Source organism: Chiloscyllium plagiosum, chromosome 11 (assembly GCF_004010195.1).
Source record: "Chiloscyllium plagiosum isolate BGI_BamShark_2017 chromosome 11, ASM401019v2, whole genome shotgun sequence".
NCBI lineage: Eukaryota > Metazoa > Chordata > Chondrichthyes > Orectolobiformes > Hemiscylliidae > Chiloscyllium > Chiloscyllium plagiosum.
Genome location: NC_057720.1, coordinates 10,065,991 through 10,090,023, shown reverse-complemented (window position 1 = coordinate 10,090,023; position 24,033 = coordinate 10,065,991). Strand labels below are relative to the sequence as shown.

General features: G+C 44.2%; 1 protein-coding gene across 1 annotated transcript in view; it reads left to right on the top strand.

Moving 5' to 3' along the window:
• Window positions 1–22,407: 22,407 nt before the first annotated feature.
• The window catches only part of LOC122554699 (vitellogenin-like), an 87,758-nt gene continuing 86,132 nt past the window's right edge, over window positions 22,408–24,033 (top strand). The window contains 3 exon segments of the mRNA XM_043700077.1: window positions 22,408–22,450; window positions 23,665–23,679; window positions 23,784–23,935. Coding sequence (XP_043556012.1) covers window positions 22,408–22,450; window positions 23,665–23,679; window positions 23,784–23,935 — 210 coding nt within the window.

Here is a 24,033-nt window from a genome sequence, read left to right as displayed (position 1 = left end):
TTTTTCCAGCACCACACTTTTCAACTCATTAAGAATATTAAAGGCAGAGAGACACAGATATTTAATCATGAAGGGAATTAAGGGGAAAAGACAGGAAAGTGGAGTTGATGATTAGCAGATCAGACATGATCTCATTGAATCATAGAGCAGACTGAGTTAGGCCACTTCAGAGGGCAGTTGAGATTCAACCACGTGTGGACTAGCACACGTAAGGACAGTAGTTTTCCGTCTATAAAGGGCATTAATGAACCAACTGAGTTTTGTGGTAACAGCACCACCACTGGAACTAGCTTTATAATTCCAAAATCTTTACTTTCACTTACATTCCACCAAATCCCATGGTTAGATATGAACCCAGGTCCACGGAGTCTGGACCATTATATTACCACGATTCAAGTTTATTATGTTTGCAAAAATACATTTTGCCCACAAATTAAAATAATGTAGGCAGGATTGATCTGAAATGACCAATGAAGTGCCTTAGTGAGTCATTGAGTTACAAGGTAATTAGAGATAGATAACAAATATGAGTTGAAACTTTATTGCTGGAACAGCACAGCAGGTCAGGCAGCATCCAGGGAACAGGAGATTCGACGTTTCGGGCACAGGCCCTTGATTCCTGAAGAAGGGCCTGTGCCCGAAACGTCGAATCTCCTGTTCCCTGGATGCTGCCTGACCTGCTGTGCTGTTCCAGCAATAAAGTTTCAACTTTGATCTCCAGCATCTGCAGACCTCACTTTCTCCTCGATAGATAACAAATACCAGACTTTTCAACATCGCCCACATGCTATGAAAGTGTTTCTTAAATAGTCAGCGGTAGGCAAGGATTAATCAGGGCTCAAGGGAACAGAACATTGCAAACTGTTTCAAAAACAATTGACAAAGTGAGGGAGCCTCGTAGCTTTCAGAGTCAAAGTGTTGATGGAGAGATAGGATCAACATAGCAGGGAAATTATTCAATTGTATGATTTTTGTAACAATATCAACTCACAAAGTCTGCTCCAAATCATCTTCCAGACCCTTGACCTCTGCCACGCAGAAGGCCTGGGATGGCAAGAATATGGGAATACCACCACCAGCAAGTTTCCTGCCAAAGCCTCACACCATCCAGACTTGGAAATATACCACCATTTCTTCACTGTCACTCGGGAACCCCCTTCCCAACAGCACCATATGCATATCTACACTGCATGGACTGCGGTGGCTCAAAACCACATTCTCAAGGGGCAGTTAGGGACTGAGTAGTAGATGTTAGCTTTGCCAGTGAACTCCACCTCTCACGAAAGAAAAGGCAAAGGATTCAAGTTTTGGGTCTCCTCCAAGACAGGACGGATATTTTGAGGGAGGTTTCACTGCAGACTGGAGCGTGTGGAAGGGAGAGTTGGGGTTTTGGAAGGTAATTTCTCCTTAAAGGACTAGAGATTCTGACAGCACAATGCTCATGGTCTGTAAGGGGGACAGGGACAGGTATCTCAGCCCTGGTTTAACACATGGCTCAATCTCCCACCAAAGCACCACGAGACCCCTCAGGGACCTCGGCCCCAGCTATCAGACCCTGATGTACTCATTGACCCAGAGCCTGGTCTCTAGTGAAGTCCATGTTGGATAGTTTGTAGTAATTTGCTCCTTTAAATTGATTTGACTTTGGAGCCTACAGTCAACGCTTGGGCTGTTTGCAGTTATGCAACGGTTTTATGAAAAGACAGCCAATCGATTCAACAAACTGTGTCCTTTCAGTTTCCCTGCCCATAACCCACTACCTAACCCCCCACTCTCCACCCACCAAAGAACAAATGACAAAGGTCTTCGTGACCTAAACCTTTATGAAGTCAAATGTAAGTTGTTCCAGAGAGCAGGGGTTGGAGTTGGCTGTTAATGTTACTGTATGAAACTGTATCATGCACTGATGGCTCAATGAGTGCATACAGTCAATAGCCAAATGGTGGGGATTTAATCCCCATGTGCAGAATGTGAAAGACTCTGAATGAAGTGGGCTCTGGGCATCAGGTCTGAGAGAACAAAGTCAGAAAGCAAGTGAGGCCATTGTCAATGTTGGGAGAAACGTGTTGCATTTTCAGAGATCGAGGCATTGAGAGGAGGTTCACATGAGATATCGGTGAGATGCCTATTCACAGCGATTATTGCTGATGTTGGCCTCATTAACCACACATTTCAAGTTGAACCAGAGAAGTGATGCACCACAGAAGGGAACATTCAGCCCATTTTGTCCATGCCAACCCAAATACTCCCAGCTGCACTTTCCAATCCCATCGTCCTTCACATGGCCCATCGTCCTGCACATGTCCCATTGTCCTGCACATGTCCCATAGCCCTGAACATGTCCCTTCGTCCTGCACATGTCCCACAGTCCTGCACATGTCCCATCGTCCTGCACATGTCCCATAGCCCTGCACATGTCCCATAGTCCTGCACATGTCCCATCGTCCTGCACATGTCCCATAGCCCTGCACATGTCCCATCATCCTGCACATGTCCCATAGCTCTGTACATGTCCCATCGTCCTGCACATGTCCCAAAGTTCTGCACATTTCCCATCGACCTGCACATGTCCCATTGTCCTGCACATGTATCATAGCCCTGAACATGTCCTCTCGTCCCGCACATGTCCCATAGCCCTGCACATGTCCCTTAGCCCTGAACATGTCCCATCGTCCTGCACATGTCCCATCGTCCTGCACATGTCCCATAGCCTTGTAGCTTACAGCACTTAAGGTGGAGATCCAGGTACTTTTTAAAAGAGTTTAGGCTCTCTTTTTCCACTATCAGGTCAGGCAGTGAATTCCAGACATCCACCACCCTCTGCTTAAAAAGGTTTTTCCTCATGTCCCCTCTAATCTATCTGCCATTTTGCTTGAATCAATGACCTCTGGCTTTGCAATTCTCTGTCAAGGAAATAAGTCCCTCTTGTCTACTGTATGTCTACCTCTCACAATCTAGTGTACCCCAATTAGTCTTCTCACTTTGAAGGAATATGTCCCCAATCTCTCCTCATAGCCACAATTCTCCTGCCTTGGCAACATTCTGATAAATCTTCTCTGCACTCTCTCTAGAGTTGCACACAATACTCCAGTTGTGGCTTCACTAGACTCTTGTACAGATTCATCATTACATCCTTACTTTTCACAGAATTCCTACAGCGTGAAAACAGGCCCAGCAAGTCTACACCAACCCTCTGAAGAGTAACCCACCTAGATCCATTTCCCTACATTTACCCCTCCCTAATGTACTTAACCTACACACCCCTGAACACTATGGGCAATTTAGTTGGCATAGAACTAGACAGTTAATGAAGCTGTAGAGATTGTAACAAGCTTGGCCAGGTGGACCTCACAGAATATGAGTTCCCTGACTGGGGCTGTTAACCTGGTCCAATCAGGGAGCCCAGGCTGACAGATTGTCAGAGGTTCTGTTCACTCTGAGGACTGGCTCTAAGGGAGCTGGATCATGTCAAGGACTCTATGGCCAATTCACGTAACCTGCACATCTTTGGATTGTGGTAAGAAATTGGAGCACTCCCACACAGACACAGACATGGGGAGAATGTGCAAACTCCACACAGACAGTCACCCGAGGCTGGAATTGAGCCTGGGTTCCTGGTGCTATGAGGCAGCAGCGCTAACCACTGAGCAACTGTTCCGTTCTATGCCTTTGCCAATGAAAGAGAACATTCCATTTGCCTTCTTTACACCTGCGCTACTGTTAGTGCTACTCTTAGGGAGCTGTGCACTTGTGTGCCAATATTGGCATGCCAGGTGGCATGGTGGCTCAGTGTTTAGCACTGCTACCTCACAGCGTGAGGGACCCGAGTTTGATTCCAGCCTCAGTTGACTGTCTGTGTGGAGTTTGCACATTCTCCCCATGTCTGCGTGGGTTTCATCTGGTGCTCCGGTTTCCTCCCACAGACCAAAGATGTGCAGCTTCGGTGGATTAGATGTCGTTAATTTCCTATAGTGTCCAGGGATGTGCAGGTTAGATGGACTAGTCATGGGAAATTAAGGGTTACAGGATGGTTCTTGGTAGGATGCTCTTCAGAGGGTTGGTAGGACTTGATGGGTCAAATGGAAGAGAAAGTGAGGACTGCAGATGCTGGAGATCAAAGCTGAAAATGTGTTGCTGGAAGGGAATTCTTGAAGAAGGGCTAATGCCCGAAACGTCGATTCTCCTGTTCCTTTGATGGGTCAAATGGCTTGCTGTAGAGGTTCAATGGTCTCTCACTTCATCTACCCCCCTCACCACCTGCCATGAGGAAACTAGATATGGACAATTCTTGAAACGAGAGGGTGTCCCTCTTCTGCATCACCCCATCCCCAAAATCTTCAGGACCCAGTCCACAAAGTGAGGCACCACATTCTCCTGTCTGCCATGCCCAGGATAAATGTCAGGCACCTTGCAGGGCAGCTCTGACTGACAGAACCTGCCCAGGTGAACAACAGGTGTTTAAAGATGGTGGTGGAATGATGATAGGAAAAATGACCTTTTCTTGGAAGTGCCAGGAGTGGTAAGTGGTAGAATCATGTTGACACCAGAGTAGAGCACTGTCATAGGCAGTTGGCATAGAACTAGGCAGTTAATGAAGCTGTAGAGATTGTAACAAGCTCGGCCAGGTGGATCTCACAGAATATGATTTCCCTGACTGGGGCTGTTAACCTGGTCCAATCAGGGAGCCCCGGCTGACAGATATAAACAAGAATGTCAGAGGTTCTGTTCACTCTGAGGACTGGCTCTGAGGGAGCTGGATCATGTCCAGGACTCTTCACGTGTAAAGTAAGGGTGACTTGGTGTTGAGATACCTGCCCCTTTGGAGTTAATTTCAGAAGCAGCTTTGAAATGATATGGTGAAAAATACCACTGACCCTCACAAGGAGAAACCCTCCAGGAAACTTTGCCGCTTAGTTAAACCATGACAATGCCTAGCCTTTTCAGCACAGTGGTTCTGTGATTAGCCTCATAACACCAAGACTTAGGTTTGATTCCACCCTCGACAACTGTCTGTGTGGAGTTTGCACATTCTCCCCGTGTCTGCGTGGGTTTCCTCCCACAGTCCAAAGATGTGCAGGTTACATGGATTGGCCATGCTAAATTACCCCATCATCCAGGGATATGAAAGCTCAGTGAATTAGCCATGGGAAATATGGATGAGAGGGATGGGGTGGATCTGGGTGAGACGCTTTTCAGAGGGTCGGTAGAGACACAATGGGCCAAATAGCCTCTATCTGCACTATTGGGATTCTGTGATTCTAATATCAGCCATGTTCTAACTAAATGGCAGAGTTGAATGGCTTAATCCTGCTCCAATGTTCCTTAAATATATCTATGCTACTCATCTCAACAATTCTTGTGGTGGAGAGTTCACCATTCTCTGCATAAAACAGTTTCCTCTGAATTCCTTCTTGAATTTTTAAATTACTATTTTGTATTTGCAACTGATCTCCCAGAAGTGGAAATGTTTTACCACAACTATCGTATAAACTCCGTTCATAATCCTTTCAGCCCCTGTCAACCCACCCTTACAGAAGGATACACCTTAACAACAAATGCTAGAGATCACAGTGGGTCAGACAGCGTCCATGGAGAGAGAGCAAGCTAACAATCCGAGTCTAGATAACTCTTCATCAAAGCTGCCTGTTCAATCCTTCCTCATGTGAGTAACCAAGGTTGTATAATCTACAGTCCTTCATCCACAAGTAACTCTTTAACCCCAGGCATCTCAAACTGTTTCATGACCCACAGCAAGGTCAGAGGTCACGAGCTCCAAGATGGCAATGCTTGCCATGGAGCTTGATTGGGTGGCAGCTTTTTTTTCTAAACAGTAGCCTGAATATTTTCCCTGAAAAATCCTGTGGAAAGCTGGATGGATTTTACCTAAAACCCTTGGGAATTAAACAGCTTTCCGACATTTCCCCATTTTCACGGAACTCTCATTCTCTTCCTCTCACATTCCTCCCCAAACTAAAGACAAAGGTCTTCACCCCCACCGTCTCCACATCAACCCCTCCCCCGCTCTCACAGGTCTGGGATCATGGCAATGTGCAAGCTTCCAAGTGGGGTCACAATAGGAAAGGTTTTGGGGAGCACTTTTTTAGTATATTGCATGCATCTCTCAAGATTTTCCAGTTCATGGAATCACAGAAATGTGAGAGTGCAGAATGAGGCCATTGGGCCCACTGTGCCTGTACTGATCCTCCACATTAACATCATGACTGAGTGCCACTCTCCTGCCATTACCCAATTACCTTTCTCTTTAAATAATTATGCAAAGGTAAACTTGTTATGGTCTTGCTGAACCGTACTCTCATTAGAAAGAGGGAGACAACTCATGGCAACTTAACCTGAAGGTCACAACTGAGGGAGAGGTTGAGCAGGAGTGACCTTCATGGTAACCTCAGCTGCTGTGGAAATTGAACCCATATTGTGGGTACCACTCTGCATCATAAACTAACTATCCAGCCAACTGAGCTTCCCAAACTTTGGATGCTTTGCAGAAGGTCCAGAATGTAGCCTGAATTGGAGAGTTTTAGCTGCAAGGAGAGGTTGGAGGGTTGTTCTCAGTAAAGCATCAAAGGCTGAAGGGTGACCTGATAGAAGTACATAAAATTATGAGGGGCCTGGATAGGGTGGATAGTAGTCTTTTTCCCAGGGTGGATAGGTCAAATACAACAATCAGATGGGAAATGACTAAAGGAGATGTGTGAGGGAAGCTTTTTACACAAAGGTACGTAGGTGCCTGGAACATGCTGCGACAGGAGATGGTAGAAGCAGAGATGATAGTAAAGTTTGCAAGGCATTTAGACAGATACATGTACAAGCAGGGAATAGAGGAATGGAGACCATGTGCAGGAAGGTGGGATTAGTTTGGAATAACATCAGTTTCAGCACAGACACAGTGGGCAGTGGGACCTGTTCCTATGCTGTACTGTACTATCTGTCTATCTAACTAGCTTGCTGCAGTCTCCCTGTGTGGCACTCTCCTGTGTGGTTCTCTCCCTGTGGGACTCTCTTCCTGTGTGACTCACTCCCCGTGTGGCTCTCTCCTTTGTGGGGTGGTCTCCCTGTGGGGCAGTCCCCCTGTGGGTTGGTCTCTCTGTGGGGGAAGGGGGTCTCCCTGTGTCGTGGTTTCCTAATCCTGGTCCCTCATGTTCACTATGAATCCTCGGCCCCCAACGCCTCATCTTCACCATGGATATCCAATCCCTCTACACCTCCATCCGCCATGACCAGGGCCTCCAAGCCCTCCATTTCTTCCTCTCCCAATGTCCCCAACAGTACCCTTCCACCGACACTCTCATTCGTTTGGCTGAACTGGTCCTCACCCTTAACAATTTCTCCTTCGATTCCTCCCCAACGACTGATCGAAACCGCCCTTACTAAGAGGGACGTTCCCTATGGGCAGGTTGAACGAATGAATCTCGAGATGGAACAACGTGAATCCCTCTTGGGCGGGGGTGGTATTAGAGATGGGCAGTTTGATGAACAAGCTCGGGAGTTATTAAACGCCCTGGAGAGGAAACTCCCAGTTTAAAAATTACAAACCGTAAGAAAAGACACGGGGGATTTGTAAGGGGTGGTGTAATTTTTAAATCATTAACTGTTGTAGTATGCACATAGTAAGTACAAAGCCACCATTTTAGTCCTTTCTACCCTGTAGTAAGCACCAGCAGATACTCCCCTAGATTTTCATGAATGGAACAATGGAAACAGCTTTCCTCGTGGCTGAGGGACTGCCCACAACCCATGGCTGTACATCATCATCCATATAAGGGAGAACGGTGAACTCAAACACTGATTGGCTGGGTGATGAACCAAATAATCTCATCCATCAGGGAGGACAGTGGGGAACTTTGACACCCATTGGCTGAGACAGTAGAAGGCCCAGCCCATTACTACATGTATATAATGCGCGGGGATTACAATCTGTGTGTGTGCCTCGTGGGAAGCCATTGAGGTAACACCCGGTTCTGCAGAACTGAATACATAGTTTTGGACGAACTCCTCCGTGTCTTTGTTCTTGGGAAGGGAAGCAGAGTGCCTGATGGGGGGTCGCAGAGGTCCCTATCTTGCACAATACTATCGACGACATCTCCAAACTTAGTGTCATCTGCAAATTTACTAACCCACCCCACAACCTCCTCATCCAAATCATTGAAATAAACTACAAAGAGCAGAGGCCCAAGAACAGAGCCCTGCGGGACCCCACTCACCACTGACCTCCAGGCAGAATACTTTCCATTTACAACCACTCTCTGCCTTCTGTCAGCCAGCCAATTCTGAATCCAGTTAGCCAAATCTCCCTATATCCCATACTTCCTGACTTTATGAATGAGCCTACCATGGGGAACCCTATCAAATGTCTTGCTGAAATCCATATACACCACATCCATTGCTTGACCATCGTCGAACCTGTCTTGACACCCCCTCAAAGAGCTCAATAAGATTTGTGAGGCATGACCTGCCCCTCACAAAGCCATGCTGACTTCCTTTAATCACACTGTGCTTTGCCAAATAGTCATAAATCCTATCTCTCAGAGTTCTTTCCAAATCTTTGCTGACCACACACATAAGACTGACTGGTCTGTAATTGCCAGGGATTTCCCTATTACCCTTCTTGAAAAGAGGAACAACATTCGCCTCCTTCCAATCCTCCGGTACAACTCCCGTGGAGAGGGAGGAGGCAAATATCCTCGCCAGCGGCTTAGCAACCTCCTTTCTCGCTTCCCGGAGCAGCCTAGGATAAATCTGGTCTGGCCCTGGGGACTTATCAATCTTAATGTTTTCCAAAATTTCTAGAACATCAATTTCATCAATCTTGATCTGGTCAAGACTGTATCCCAGCTCCTCTAAGTTTTCATTCACAACAAGTTCCCTATCCTTGGTGAAAACCAAAGCAAAAAACTCATTTAAGGCTTCCCCTATTTGCTCAGACTCCATGCACAAGTTCCTTCTGCTATCCCTGATCGGCCCTACCTTCTCCCTGATCATTCTCTTATTCCTCACGTATAAGTGAAATGCTTTTGGGTTCTCCCTAATCCTTCTTGCCAAGCCTTTTTCGTGCCACCTCCTGACTCTCCTCAGTCCATTTCTGAGCTCCTTTCTGGAAAGCCTGTAATCCTCTAAAGCTGTGCTAGATCCTTGCTTCCTCCACCCTACGTAAGCTGCCTTCTTCCTTTTGACGAGAAGTTCCTCTGTTCTCGTCATCCAAGGTTCCTTAATCTTACCCCTTCTTACCAGTCTCAGAGGAACAAATTTGTGCATTACTCGCAACAACTGCTCCTTAAATAGTCTCCACATGTCTGCTGTGCCCTTTCTGTGGAACAATTGCTCCCAGTCTGTAATTCCCAACTCCTGTCTGATAGTGTCATAATTTCCTTTTCCCTAATTAAACATCTTCCCTCAGTAACTGCTCCTTTCCCACTCCAAGGCTATGCTAAATCTGAGGCAGTTGTGATCACTTTCACCAAAGTGCTCTCCCACCTTGAGATCTGACACCTGTCCTGGTTCGTTGCCGAGCACCAAATCCAAAATGGCCTCTCCCCTTGTCGGTCTGCCTACATATCTGATCTGATCTCTGGAAATGTGCAATAGCATTGCATGTACTTGGTATGATCAAGAACATATGTGCTCACACACTCAGAGCTGTTCATCGTTCCTCCACAATGAATTGATGCATAGTCTCAAAATAATGACTCTTTGACTTAAATCAAAGGTGAAAGAGAGAGAAAATACAGAACTAATAACCAGTACTTAGAAAGGTTTTTCAACAGCACTGATATGTCAGGGTTCAAACCATGGACCCAGCAGAAAGTAGGTTAGAAATATAGAAATATGGAGGAGTAGGTCATTCGGCCCTTTATACCTGCTCTACCATTCAATATGATCGTGCTGATCATCCAACTCTGTCTCCTATTCCTGCTTTCGAACCATACTCTTTGATCTCTTTAGCCATGAGAACTGTACCTAACTCCTGCTTTAAAGCATTCAATGTTTTGGCCTCAACCAGTTTCTGTGACCCAGGATTCCACAGGCCGACCACTCTGGGTAAAGAATGTTTTCGATGGGTGGTTGAAGGAACGACGAAAACATGGCTGTTGCGACAGGGGGAAAATGTGGAATTAAGACCACAGCTCATGTGGGAGACAGTAAATCAACAGCAACATGAAGACTTTATCAGTAAGAAAACTATCATCAAAACTTCTAAAGAGGCTTGTAACTCTTCGCAAGAAATTGGAATTTCCAATTATTCCGTGAAATAATGGTGAAGATTTTGTTTTAAAGCAACTAGCAAAATACTACTGACTAAACACAATTTATTTGTACAGGAATCTTATACTTTAAACTACAGAAATGAACAATGTCTTGTTACTTAGCATTTTCCCTCAAATCACAAGACTCACAATAAATGTTTCACAGCTGCTCCCAACTTCCTGTGAGTTACTTCCTTCCACTTTGCCAGATGGGTAACTTGCAGTCCTAGAATTGCATTTCACTGTGAGGTTTACACTGTACGTTTCCTCTCGTTTCAAGTTTGACATATCTTCCAGTCTCGCTTTAACTGCTCAATAGCTCAGCCTTCAATCTGAGTGCAAGTTCTCAGCCACCTGCTAGTGAATGTTAGAACCACAGTTTTGTCTTCTTAAGGTGCAGGCCGGGATAATTCTACCACTTGCTCAATAGATTTCAATGGGCTGCAGGCCACACAAATTGTAGCAATCATCTATTTTTAATAAGTCTGGGTGTCGAAGGAAGCCTGTAACCTGATCTCAAAATAATTTCCTCTAACTTATTTTACATAGAAACAAAATTTGTCCCTCAGTAAAATGTTACTCAGTTATCTTTGATTTTTAATACAACTTTCATCTCAGACTCAAAAACAGGAGTTTCTGGAAAAGCTCAGCAGGACTGGCAGCATCTGCGAAGAGAAATCAAAGTTAACATTTCCAGTGACCCTTCCTCAGTTCTGACCCAAAACGTTAACTTTGATTTCTCTTCACAGATGCTGTCAGACCTGCTGAGCTTTTCCAGCAACTTCTGTTTTTGTTTCTGATTTACAGCGTCCGCAGTGCTTTTGGTTTTCATTTCAGACGCCTATGTCAATCATTTGCAGCATAATGGTTTACTACTCAATCATTGGGATGGAATGATGGCTCAGTGGTTAGCACTGCCGCCTGACAGTGCCAGGGACCTGGGTTCAATTCCTGCCTCAGACAACTGTCTGTGTGTAGTTTGCACATTCTCTCTGTGTGGGTTTCCTCCTGCAGGCCAGATGAATTGGCCATGCTAAATTGCCTCGTAGTGTGAGGTGCATTAGTCAGGGGTTAATGTAGGGCAATGGGTCTGGGTGGGTTGCTCTTCAGAGGATTGGTCTGGACTTGTTGGGCTGAAGGGCCTGTTTCCGCACTGTAGGGAATCTAATTAATCTCTTTGTGAGACACAGGGTCTACTCAATGTAGATTTAAGAACAGCTTTCATTCTTCCAAAGTGTTAATAACTTGTACTTCTTTCTGAAGAGAACAGTAAGTCTTTTTCTGATCTCTAATAATTGAACCATCCACACTTAATATCATGCAGACTCTAGCATGTCAACTGACCCCTTTCATTGATCCTAAATTTAAAGATACAGCACCAAACTAGAACACTTTTACAAACCTGTAGTCCTAGGCCCTATAACAATCTTGTAAACCTCACAATAGTCACAATCGATACGATTTATTCAATTTTCTGCGATCATCTTTTTAGTTTTTGAAAACTGTTTTGGCCTTCATATTTCTTGTGTTGTTTATAATTTTGTTTTACTCATCATGGGATGTGAGCATCATTGCCAAGCCTGACATTTAATGCCTACCCCACCTGCCCAGAGGACAATTCAGCATCACCACATTGCTGTGTGTGTGGAGTCACATGGTGGCTAGAGCAGGAAGGCAGACAAGGACTGATTTCCTTCCGTATAGGACATGAGTTAATCAGATGGGTTTTGTATGATAATCAGAGGTGATTACATGGTTGACAAAAAGCTAGTGTTTTGTTCCAGTTTTTTTTTTAAAATTCAACTTTTTAAAATTCGTTGCTTGGGGAGTTAATGGCCTAGTGGTATTATCGCTGGACTCTTGTCCCAGGTAATGTTCAGGGGGCCTGGGTTTGAATCCTGCCACAGTAGATGGTGGAATTTGAATTCAATGAGTATCTGGAATTATGATGATGAGGAGTCGATTGAGAGAAGAAACCCATCTGGTTCACTAATGTCTTTTAGAGAAGGAAAGAGGCATCCTTACCTGGTCTGGCCAACGTGAAACCCTAGACCCACAGCAATGTGGTTGATTCTTAACTGCCCTTTGGGAAATTGGAGATGGGCAATAAATGCTGACCTGGCCAGTGACACCCTCATCCCGTGAATGAATGTAAAAGAAATTCAGATTTCACCAACTGCCATTGTGGGAATTTGAACCTATGTCCCAAAGAGACCCAACAGGGCTTCTTGATTGTTAGTCAAATGACATTGCCACAACTCTACTAACTTCCCTAAGAGTAAACATGACCCTTTGTGCTTAAACTTTGGACACAACAGTCAGAAAAAATTTCTTTGAATCCAATTTAACTAAACCTTCGGTAAACACTTCTGTTATGACAAATGGCCATTTCTCATTTTGAAATATCCACACAATTATATTCTTGAAGTTATTTCTGAACAATTGACGCAGGTTGAACAGGCCAACAACTTTTCATATTGAACTCAGTTATCAAACCTTTTAGATTCACTGATTCAGACTGAAGCCCGTTGTGTTTATCTACTTAATTGAGTAAACTTCTCTCCATGAACTGTAATCTGAACAAACTGTGGCATGAAGTCACCATGACCTGGAACTGCAGTTTCGTAACATGGAGCTTGTTGTGCTCAGTCTCATGTGAGTTTAGCTCAGCCAATGGCACTTATGCCTCTCGGTCCCAAATCATGGTTTGAAGCCCCTCAGACCTGCAGAAGCAGATAGTCATAGAATCATAAAGGTCAGCAGCACAGAAAAATACGTGGCTTTGATTCATCATGTCTTCACCAGTCAAGAACAAGCACCTACCTATTCTAATCTCATTTTCCTGAACTTGCCCCACAACTAAATACATCATCAGCATAGCATCCCTACAGTGTGTAAACAGGTCCACACCAACCCTCTGGAGAGTATTCCACACAGACCCATTCCCCTAACCTACACATCCCTGGATACTATGGGCAACTGAGATTGGCTAGTTCACCCAACCTGCACATCTTTGGACTGTGGGAAGAACCCACATAAACGCAGGGAGAATATGCAGACACCACACAGGCAGTCAGCCAAGGCTGGAATTGAACCCAGGTCCTTGGTACTGTGAAGCAGCAGTGCTAACCACTGAGCCACCACAGCCCTTCCATGTGATGAGGGTTTCTGCCTCTTCCACCCTTACAAGCAGTGAGTCACAGATTCCCATCACCCTCTGGGTGAAAAAAAGTATTTCCTCACATCCCCTCTGAAGCTTTTGCTCCTCACCTTAAATCTGTGTCCCCTGGTCGTTGATCCCTCCATAAAGGGGAAATGTTCCTTCCTGCCTACCCTATCCATGATACTCATAATTTTATGTATCTCAATCATCAAGGAGCCTCACCAACGTTTACTGATGCACCATTGAGAGCATAGTAAGAAACTACGGAAGGTTGTATGACAGCCCAGACCATCACAGAAGCCAACTTCCATCATGGACTCCATTTACACTTCTTGTTGCCATGGAAAGGCTGCCGACATCATCAAAGATCCCTCCCACCCCAGTAATGCTCTCCTACAACCTGTTCAATCAGGCAGAGGATACAAAAAACACACACCAACAGGTTTAAGAGCAGCTTTTCCCTGCCCCGTTATTAGACTGATGAATGGACCTTTCTAACTTTCAATAAAGTTGATCTTGCAGTATAACCTGTAGGCCTCACTCTGTCTCAGCTCCCGATGATCTGTGAGTCCTTGTTTGCTATAATCTGCCTGTACTGCTCGCAAAGCTTTTCACTGTACTTAGGAACATGTGACTATAATAAATCAAATCAAATCACATCGCATCTTCCCTCAGTCTCTTCTTTTCCAATGAAAGGAACCCCAGTCTGTCCAAGCTCTCTTCATAATGGCAACTCTCTAGTGCAGGCAACATCCTGGTAAGTCTCCTCTGCACTCTCTCCACTGAAATCACATCCCTCCTATAATGTGGATTCCAGAACTGCACACAATAGCTGGGAATGGTGTATGTGTGATGTAAATGAGTGACGTTTTATTTAACGGCATTCTATTTGTGAAACACAATTACAGCACAAAAGGCTGGATTTCAGTGTTAATTGTCAGAGGATTCAAATCGAGATGAGGTAACCTTGTTAAAACACACAAACATGGAACAATCACGCAGTAACAAAACAAGGGCAAATAAAGGTTATTGAAAGTGGTGGATTAGTTAAAGAAGGGCAATATTGAATTACAAAGATTGTAATTTACTGACCAATACCTACTAATTCCTTACTTTCACGCACACCACTAACAATGATCTCACCTTGGATCTACTGCAGTACCAGCAGTGACCACTGCTCCTCGTGGCACTTCCAGCACTGGAGAGCTACTGACTTTTGATTGGCCAGCAGATCTCAGAGGATGGAAATTCTCCCTGACAATAATGAGGACTCCATCTTCAATTAGGTTTTGAATCAGGTGGGGTAGTGCTTAGTGTTGCCAGTCCTTAATTCCATTTGCTCCGCTCCACAGGTGTTGCCTGATCAGTTGAATATTTCAGACATTTTCTATTTTAAAGCATCATTGTTTGTGGAAGCTTGCTGCGGTTAAATTGGTTACCGTTGTTTCTAATATTATAAGATGGCATGTACCACTCCAGGGTAGTATTTTGCTTCCTGGTGCTGGGGCCATTGATGTCTCAGTGTGCCTACGGGACATCATAGAATCCCTACAGTGTGGAACCAGACCAATTGGCCCCATGTTGACCTTTCCAAAGACCATCCCATTCCCCCAACTATATCCCTGCAATTCCCATGGCTAATCCACCTAGCCTACACATCATTGGACTGTGAGAGGAAACCAGAGCACCCAGAGAAGGGCAGAAGGAGAGCATGCAAACTCCACGCAGACAGCTATCTGAGGGTGAACTCAGGTCCCTGGCATTGTGAGGCAGCAGTGCTAACCACTGAGCCACCGTGCTGTCCAAACGTCTGCGAGGGTAAGAGTAAACAGCCATTGATATGGTACATATGGGTACCAATGACATAGGTAGAAAGAAGGGGAGGAGGGCCTAAAAGCAGGACGTACAGAGGCATGAAGCAAGTTGAAAAGTATGATCTCAAAGGTAGTAATCTCAGGATTACTACTGTGCCACATGCAAGTGAGAGTAGAAATAACAGGAATAACTTGGTTAAAGAGATGGTGTGAAGGGGAGGGTTTCAGATTCCTGTTCTGGGGGAGGTGGGACCAATACAAACTGGACAGTTTACAACTAAGCAGGACTGAGGCAGTAGTGCTAACCACTGAGACACCATGCTGCCTGTATATGGCTGACCGTATAGAATGGAGGACCAGGCTCAAGGGGTTATATGGCCCTCACCTGCCTCTAGGTTTCAATGTTTCTGTAACAGTAGCTACATGTCAAAATGAGGGCTGTAATGCCCTTTGAAAAGTCTTGATTTTAAAAGGTGCTGTACAAATGCAAATCATTTATTCTCTTTCCACTTAACAGTGATTATACATTGATTGAAATTTAGTCTGTCAAGGACTTTGAGACATTCCCACGTGATAAAAATGTGCTAAATAAATATTGAGCAGGGTGTAAATTTATTTCATATCGTGCTGAATTAATAAGAAATTTGCAGACTGAAGTAAACGTGCCCACATTTTAGCAGGTTTTGAGAAGATTTGCAGCTCAGGTTGAGGTTCTGGTTAAGGTTGCTTGCTCAGCAGCTCAAACTTGCCCGAGAAAGGGAAACCAATGCCATCTAACAGAGCATTACCCGCAAACAGCTGTACTTCCTGCACGAATTCCTGTATTACCTAAATGTCTTAAATACAAATCTCCCATTAACGCCCCAATAGCCAAAAGAATAGCAGAGCAAAACGGCCACAGAACGCTTAGAGAAATGATTAATGATGCCCACAACAGACTCCGTAAATATAACTGGGAAAACAGCTCAGCAAGCAAACTAACATCCATGCCCACATATACATTTCTCTGCCCTGTCTACGTTGACATACATAGAGAAGATGTGTTGGGTAGGCTAGAGGTTATTAAGGTGGACAAATCCCCAGGACCAGATGGAATCTATCCCAGGTTGCTGAGGGAGGTGAGAGAGGAAATAGCTGCAGCCCTGACAGATACCTTTGTGGCATCCTTAAATACAGGTGAGGTGCCGGAGGACTGGAGGGTTGCTCATGTTGTCCCCCTGTACAAGAGGGTAGTAGGGATATTCTGGGTAACTACAGACCAGTGAGCCTGACGTCGGTGGTGGGGAAGTTGCTGGAGAGGGTACTGAGGGATAGGATCTATTTATATTTAGAAAAGAATGGGCTTATCAGTGATAGGCAACATGGTTTTGTGCGGGGGTGATCGTGCCTTACCAACTTAATACTGTTCTTTGAGGAAGTGACCAAGTTGATAGATGAAGGAAGGGCTGTTGATGTCATATACATGGACTTTAGTAAAGCGTTTGATAAGGTTCCCCATGGTAGACTAATGGAGAAAGTGAAGTCACATGGTGTGCAGGGTGTTGTAGCTAGGTGAATAAAAAACTGGTTGAGCAACAGGAGACAGAGTAGTAGTTGAAGGGAGTTTCTCGAAATGGAGAAAGGTGACCAGTGGTGTTCCACAGGGGTCAGTGTTGGGGTCACTGTTGTTTGTAATATATATAAATGGTCTGGAAGAGGGCACTGTTGGTCTGATCAGCAAGTTTGCAGATGGCACGAAGATTGGTGGAATAGCAGAGAGCATAAGGGACTGTCAGAGAATACAGGAGGATATAGATAAACTGGAGAGTTGGGTGGAAAAGTGGCAGATGGATTTCAATCCAGACAAATGCGAGCTGGTGCCTTTACGCAAGACTAACTCTAGAGCGATTTATACAATGAACAGAGGAGCCTTGGGAAAAGTTGATGAGCAGAGAGATCTGGGAGTGCAGGTCCATTGTACCCTGAAGATTGCTGCACAGGTGGTTAGAGTGCTCAAAAGGCATATAGTATGCTTGCCTTCATTGGATGGGGTATTGAGTATAAGAGCTGGTAAGTCATGTTAAAATTGGTTCGGCCGCATTTAGAATACTGTGTACAGTTCTGGTCGCCACATTATCAAAAGGATGTGAACGCTTTGGAGAGGGTGCAAAGAAGGTTTACAAGGATGTTGCCTGGTATGGAAGGTGCTAGCTATGAAGAGAGGTTGAGTAGGTTAGGTTTATTTTCTTTAGAAAAAAGGAGATTGAGGGGTGACCTGATTGAGGTTTACAAAATCATGAAGGGTGTAGACAGGGTGGATAGAGACAAGCATTTTCCCCAGGGTGAAGGATTCAATAACGAGAGGTCATGCTTTCAAGGTGAGAGGTGGAAAGTTTAAGGGGGATACATGCAGCAAGTACTTTACATAGAGGGTGGTGGCCGTCTGGAACGCGTTGCCAGCAGAGGTAGTAGAGGCAGGCATGGTAGTTTCATTTAAGATGTGTCTGGATGGATCCATGAGTAGATAGGAAGCAGAGGGATACGGATGCTTAGGAATTGGGTGACAGGTTTAGATAGTAGATTTGGATCAGCTCAGGTTTGAAGGGCTGAAGGGTCTATCCCTGGGTTGTAAATTTTCTTTGATTCTTTCTCTTTGTCCTCCAGTTTCTGGGGAGGTATGGTACGTGAATTGTTTCAATGCATCTAGTCTCAGTGTATCGTTTTCACTGGCAAGATCAGCATTTATTGTAGAGAAGTAACAGTGAGCTTTCACCTTGAACAGTTATGTCTGATATAAAATAAATCAGAGAACTGTGGAAGCTGGAAACCTGAAACAAACAGAAACAGAAATTTTTGGTAGTAAGGACTCAACAGCAAGTTTAACAATTTTAAATCATAAACACCTTCTTCCTTGTCTATTGCTTACCCACGCAAGACCAAGTTCTTTGCATGAAATGGGCTGCTTTCAGCACAGCCAACCTATTTTCCACTATTCATTGCCCCATTAGCACTTATCCAGCTGCTCTCCTTCCCTGGCTTATTATCAACAATCAGTTTGTCTGCCAAATGCTTTTTCTCTCTCACTCTCTCTCGACCTCACTCTCCGCCTAGCTCCTTATTTCCTTTGACCTTCCTTTGTCCTTCCAAGAAGACATTCCCATGTCTTTGCAGTGCCCTCCACAATCTCGGAACCTACAGCGTGTGGACTGCAGTGGTTCAAGAAGGCAGGTCACCCCTACCTTCTCAAGGCCAACGAGAGACAGGCAATAAATGTTGGCTCAGCCAGTGACACCCACATCCCACAAGTCAATGAAAAAAAAAACAAAAGTATGGCCCAAAGCTCTTCACAGCCAATTGAATACTCTTGAGGAGCAATTATTTTTCTACGTGTTACTCCTGAGTGGAAATCACTGAAAATGTTTCGGCCTCATCTTTTGCACTGATGGAGTCTGGAGGCATTGTTGAGGACATTTGAGGCAACTCCTACCCAACTGTAAGTCACTGTGCCTGGATGACTCCAATAGAGTGAGGGGTACCTGAGCTGCCACCACCTTATAATGGGCAAAATCCTTTGTCACTATCTACAATATGGTGAGGTGAAACCATTGGTGATAGATTCACTGTCACCAATTCTTCATATTGCTGTTAGTCTGAGCCAAAGACAAGAAGAAAAGGATGGCCACACAATGTGTGCAGGAGCAGTAGCCGTCAAACTTGATAAGCAGTAAAAAGTTTATTTGAATACACTTCATAGCTACTTATGTTACATCTGAGATACGGAATTCACTCTTATCAGGCTCAACCTATGAGGAAGTACATGTTGTTACTGAATCAGTGATTGCAACAGTTCAAGAAGACAACTCACCACCACCTTCTCAAGGGCAACTAGGGACAGGCAATAAATGCTGGCCCAGCCAGCGATGCCAATGTCCCAAAAAGGAATAAATAAAAAAACTTTTGGTACACACATGAGACAGCACGACGCTCGCTGAGCATGCCAGTTATCTCATCCTGGGAACACGATGAGACGGACTTTATCTTGTGATGTCAGTGAATCTTTTAGTCGCTAGCTAATTTGAGAGGGAGAAGAGAGACTAAGAGGTAACAGTATGACAGCTGAATAAAGGCAACGGCAGAGGTATGAGGGAGGAGCTGGGTAGAACTGACTGGGAGAGGAGCCTAGCAGGAAAGACAGTGGGACAGCAATGGCAGGGATTTCTGGGAGTAATTCAGGAGACACAGCAGTGACTCATCCCATGGAAAAAGCAGCATGGTACAGGGAGGATGGGGCAACTAGGGAAGTCAAGGATAGCACAAAAACAAGAGAAAGCAGATTAAATATGAGGGCAGGTTGGCCAGTAATATAAAGGAAGACTGTAAGAGTTACTTTCAATATATAAAGGGCTAAAGAGAGGCAAAAGTGGACATTGGGCCACTGGAAAATGACACTGGAGAGATAATATTGGGGAACGAGGAAATGGCTGAAGACAATGCTCTGAAAGCTTGTGATTTCAAATAAACCTGTTGGACCATAACCTGGCGTCATGTGACTTGTAATTTTGTCCACCTCAGTCCAACACCAGCACCTCCACATCATGGTTACCTTCAAAATATTTCACAATTCTGCACCCACTACCTTTTGATGAAGGGAATTCCAAAGACTGAGCAAAAAGAATGTTTCCTCATTTCTGTTTTAAATGGGTGACCCCTTATTTTTAAACCAGACAGAACCCTATTACACGGTGGCTCAGTGGTTAGCACTGCTACCGCACAGCGCCAGAAACCTGGGTTCAATTCCAGCCTCAGGCAACTGTCTGTGTGGGTTTCCTCCGGGTGCTCCAGTTTCCTCCCATAGTCCAAAAATGTGCAGGTTAGGTGAATTGGCCATGCTAAATTGCCTGTAATATTAGGTGTAGGGGAATGGATCTGGGTGGGTTGCTCTTCAGAGGGTCGGTGTGGATTTGTTGGGCCGAAGGGCCTGTTTCCACACTGTAAGTAATCTAATCAAGGAAAATTTAATTACGGTGGAGATAGGACATGGACACAGGTTAAGTGGTTGATGTCATCTCACCTAATCAAATCAATCTCTCCTTCCATTTCTTTACATTCACACTGATCTATTCCCATTGTCTTGACCACCTTTACTGCAGCAAGATGAATATTTTTAACCACATACTGAGTATTTTATCTTGCATTCTTTACTGAATTCATTGCATCTTAGAGTTTGGACCTATAGTTTTGATTTCCGCCACTAGTGGAAAGTCTTCTTTACACCTAACCGATCATAAACTGAAAGTAAAAACCCTCATCCTGATCATTACAGCTCCTTCATTATGATTTTAAATCTTCCTAGCACTTTTACCAGTGTCTCTATATCCTTTGTATAATATGGAGACCAGAACTATTCACATTACTCTAAGTTTAGCTGAATCAAGGTTGTGTAGGCTGGGTTTTCATTGTATTTGATTGGTTCCAAGGTAGGTAGAGATTTGCAGAGGCAATAACTGGGATAAGCTACATACAAGATTCCGAGGGGTCCTGGCAGAGTATCTGTGGAGAAAATGTTTCCAGTAGTAGGGGTGGGGGTGGATTCAAAATGGGGGACATAGTCACAGAATAAAAGGGAATGTCTTTGAAAGAGTTTAAAGAGGAAGTTGTTATATTTTTTCTAAAATATCAAGAGAGATATAAGCAGCTGGAAGAAAAGAGGATTTGAACCTTGGGCAGATTAGCTGTGATTTTATAGAATGTCAGGGCAGACTTGATGGGCTGAGTGGTCTACTTCTGTTCCTATTTCTCCATAGGAAATTTCTACAGTGGGTTCTCCCCACATTCAATCTTTTCTCTGGAGTCCTTGTGCAGTAATGTCTTGACTCATGGGAGTGGCTGAGTTCACAATCCAACTTCACTTTCCAGGGTGGCACCAATTGCTTAAGCCAGGTCTCATAAACTCTTAAGAAAAAGCTGAGCACAAAGCAGGTAGACAGGGTGAAGAAGAAGGCATTTGGTATGTTTGTCTTTGTTAGTCAGTGCATTGAGTGGACACATTGGGAGGTCATGTTACAGCTGAACAGGACATTGGTTAGGCCACTTTTGGAATACTGCATGAAATTCTGGTCTTCCTGCTACAAGAAGGATGTTGTGAAACTTCAAATGGCTCAGAGAATATTTACAAGGATGTTGCCAGGGTTGGAGGATTTGAGCTGTAGGGAGAGGCAGAATAGACTGGGACTGTTTTCCCTAGAGCGTCGAGGCTGAGGGATGACCTTGTAGAGGTTTATAAAATCATGAGGGGCATGGATCGAGTAGATAGTCAAGGTCTTTTCCCCAGGATAGGGGAGTCCAAAACTAGAAGGTATAGGTTTAAGGTGAGAGAGGAAAGATTAAGAAGGGACCTAAGGGGCAATTTTGTCACACACAGGGTGGTGCATGTATGGAATGAGCTACGAGAGAAGGTGGTGGAGGCTCGTACAATTACAATATTTAAAAGGCATCTGGATGTGTATATGAGTAGGAAGGGTTTAGAGTAATATGGGTCAAGTGCTGGCAAATGGGGCTAGATTAATATAGACTATCTGGTCAGCATGGATGAGTTGGACCGAAGGGTCGGTTTCCATGGTATACATCGCTATACCTGAATGTACTACAAAGTTAATTATTTCTTTAGTCCTTGGATTTGCTAAATTCTGCACAGAAATGGCATATACCCCAAGTTATACTGAAAACATTGATTAGGATTTTCTGCCGATTGGACACAAGTGATGCACTCAAAGGGGCATTCTCAAATTACATGTTGTAAAATAAGTTAGTCTTATATTTCCACTGCTAAACCAGAAAGATAACAGTGATTCTTTGACAGGGGGGACATTTGTTCAGAATCTAGGTCACTGTAACCCACATAGAGGGACTGTGCCAAGTGTGGCGCAGAGAGATGGCAAATAAACTTTTAAAACAGGAAAGCATATCTTGCCTCAAAATCTCCTGTACTGTCACTCATCAAAGATCATGTTTATTGACTGAGCTTTGATACCTGCAAAAGAAAAAATAAATACGTTTTCCTTCGCTAACATGAAGCCAAACCAATCTGATGGAAAACTGATTGGTCAAAGGACAGGGCACACGTGGTCACATGCAGTGACCATTTGTTATAAAGAGGTAGACAGAGAGACACCAGCTGCATTTGAGCTTTATTATGATGAGGGGAATTATTTTTGCACTGACCTTTGCTCTTGTGGGTAAGTTTTCAATGCCTCAGCCAACAGGCTATGAAAGAGATTGCAGAGAAGATTTTCTGGAATGGTAAGAATGTGGGTTGTCAGTTTCGAGGGCAAAATAGAGCCACCAGAATTGTCCTCCTCAGAGTTATGGGAGGATCGAAGCGTATGAAATTATGAAGGGCTTTGGTCGAGTAATTCAGGAGAAATGTTTCCCTCGTTGGGAGGCTTGGTAAATTGAGAAAGCAGATTTTACAGAATTGACAAAATAACAAGAGGTGGGGTAAGGGGATTTTTCTTACAACGAGATAATAGAATGTAGTTCACATTTGGAACTTCAGTTGTAATGTTTAAAAAGAAATCAAACAAGAATTAGGAAAGGGATATAATTGCAGAGCTTCAGGGACAGAGTAGGGTATTGGAATTAACCCTTTCTAAGTGTAGGTAAGGCACGATGGACTTAATGGCCCTTTGTAAGGAGTATCAGGTTTAAAACAGAGATAAGGAGAAATTACTTATGCCAAAATGGGGTGGCACAATGGCTCAATGGTTAACACTGCTGTTTCACAGCACAAGGGACCTGGGTTCAATTCTAGCCTCAGGCAACTGTCATTGTGCAATTTGTACATTCTCCACGTGTCTGTGTGGGTTTCCTCTGTGTGGTCTGGTTTCTTCCCATAATGTGGGTTGGTGAATTGGCTGTGCTAAATTGCCCATAGTATTCAGGGATGTGTAGGCTAAGTGTATTAGTCACGGAAATGTAAAGCAATAGGCTAGGGGAATGGGTCTGGTTGGAGTACTCTTCAGAGGATCAGTGTGGACCTGTAGGGCCTAATGGCCTGTTTCCATGCTGCAGGGATTCTATGATTCAAAGAATCGCAATTTTGTTGAATTCACAACTCCAGAGTGCAGTGGATGCTGGGACACTGAACAAATTTAAGGAGAAAATGGACATATTTTTAATTAGTAACAGGCTGAAGAGTTATGGAGAGTGGGCAGGAAAGTGAGGCCGAGATTAGATCAGTCACAATTGTGGAGCAGGTTCGTGTGGATCAATTACTGACTCCTGCCCCAGTTCTTTTGTTCTTATATCCTCGTGTACTGTAAATGTCTATGATCCAGTGAACATATTCAGTTTAACTACTTACGAGAATTATTTAAACAGAAAAAAACATTGAAAATTGCTTCAGGAATAATCGACTTTTTCTGACTTGCCTTTCTTTATTTTCCCACAGGGAGTCAACATCATGGTAAGGATATATTTTTCTTCTGGATTTCAAATGGCTGATGATTTTTGGGGGTTGCTGCCTACATTGCCCATTCTTAAACTGTCACTAACTTCCTTTACTCACAGATCCTTCTTTCAGTCAAAGCAAGACGTACGTTTACCAGTACGAAGGGATTGTTCTGACAGGGCTACCTGAACATGGCCTGGCTAAGGGAGGCCTTAAGATAACCAGCAAAGTGCAAATTAATTCAATTGGACAAAAGAGCCATATTCTGAAGGTAAGGAGCATTTGGATAATAGAAGAACGATTAGCTAACATAAAGAACATTCAGAATGTCATAACATACTGGGCGGCACGGTGGCACAGTGGTTAGCA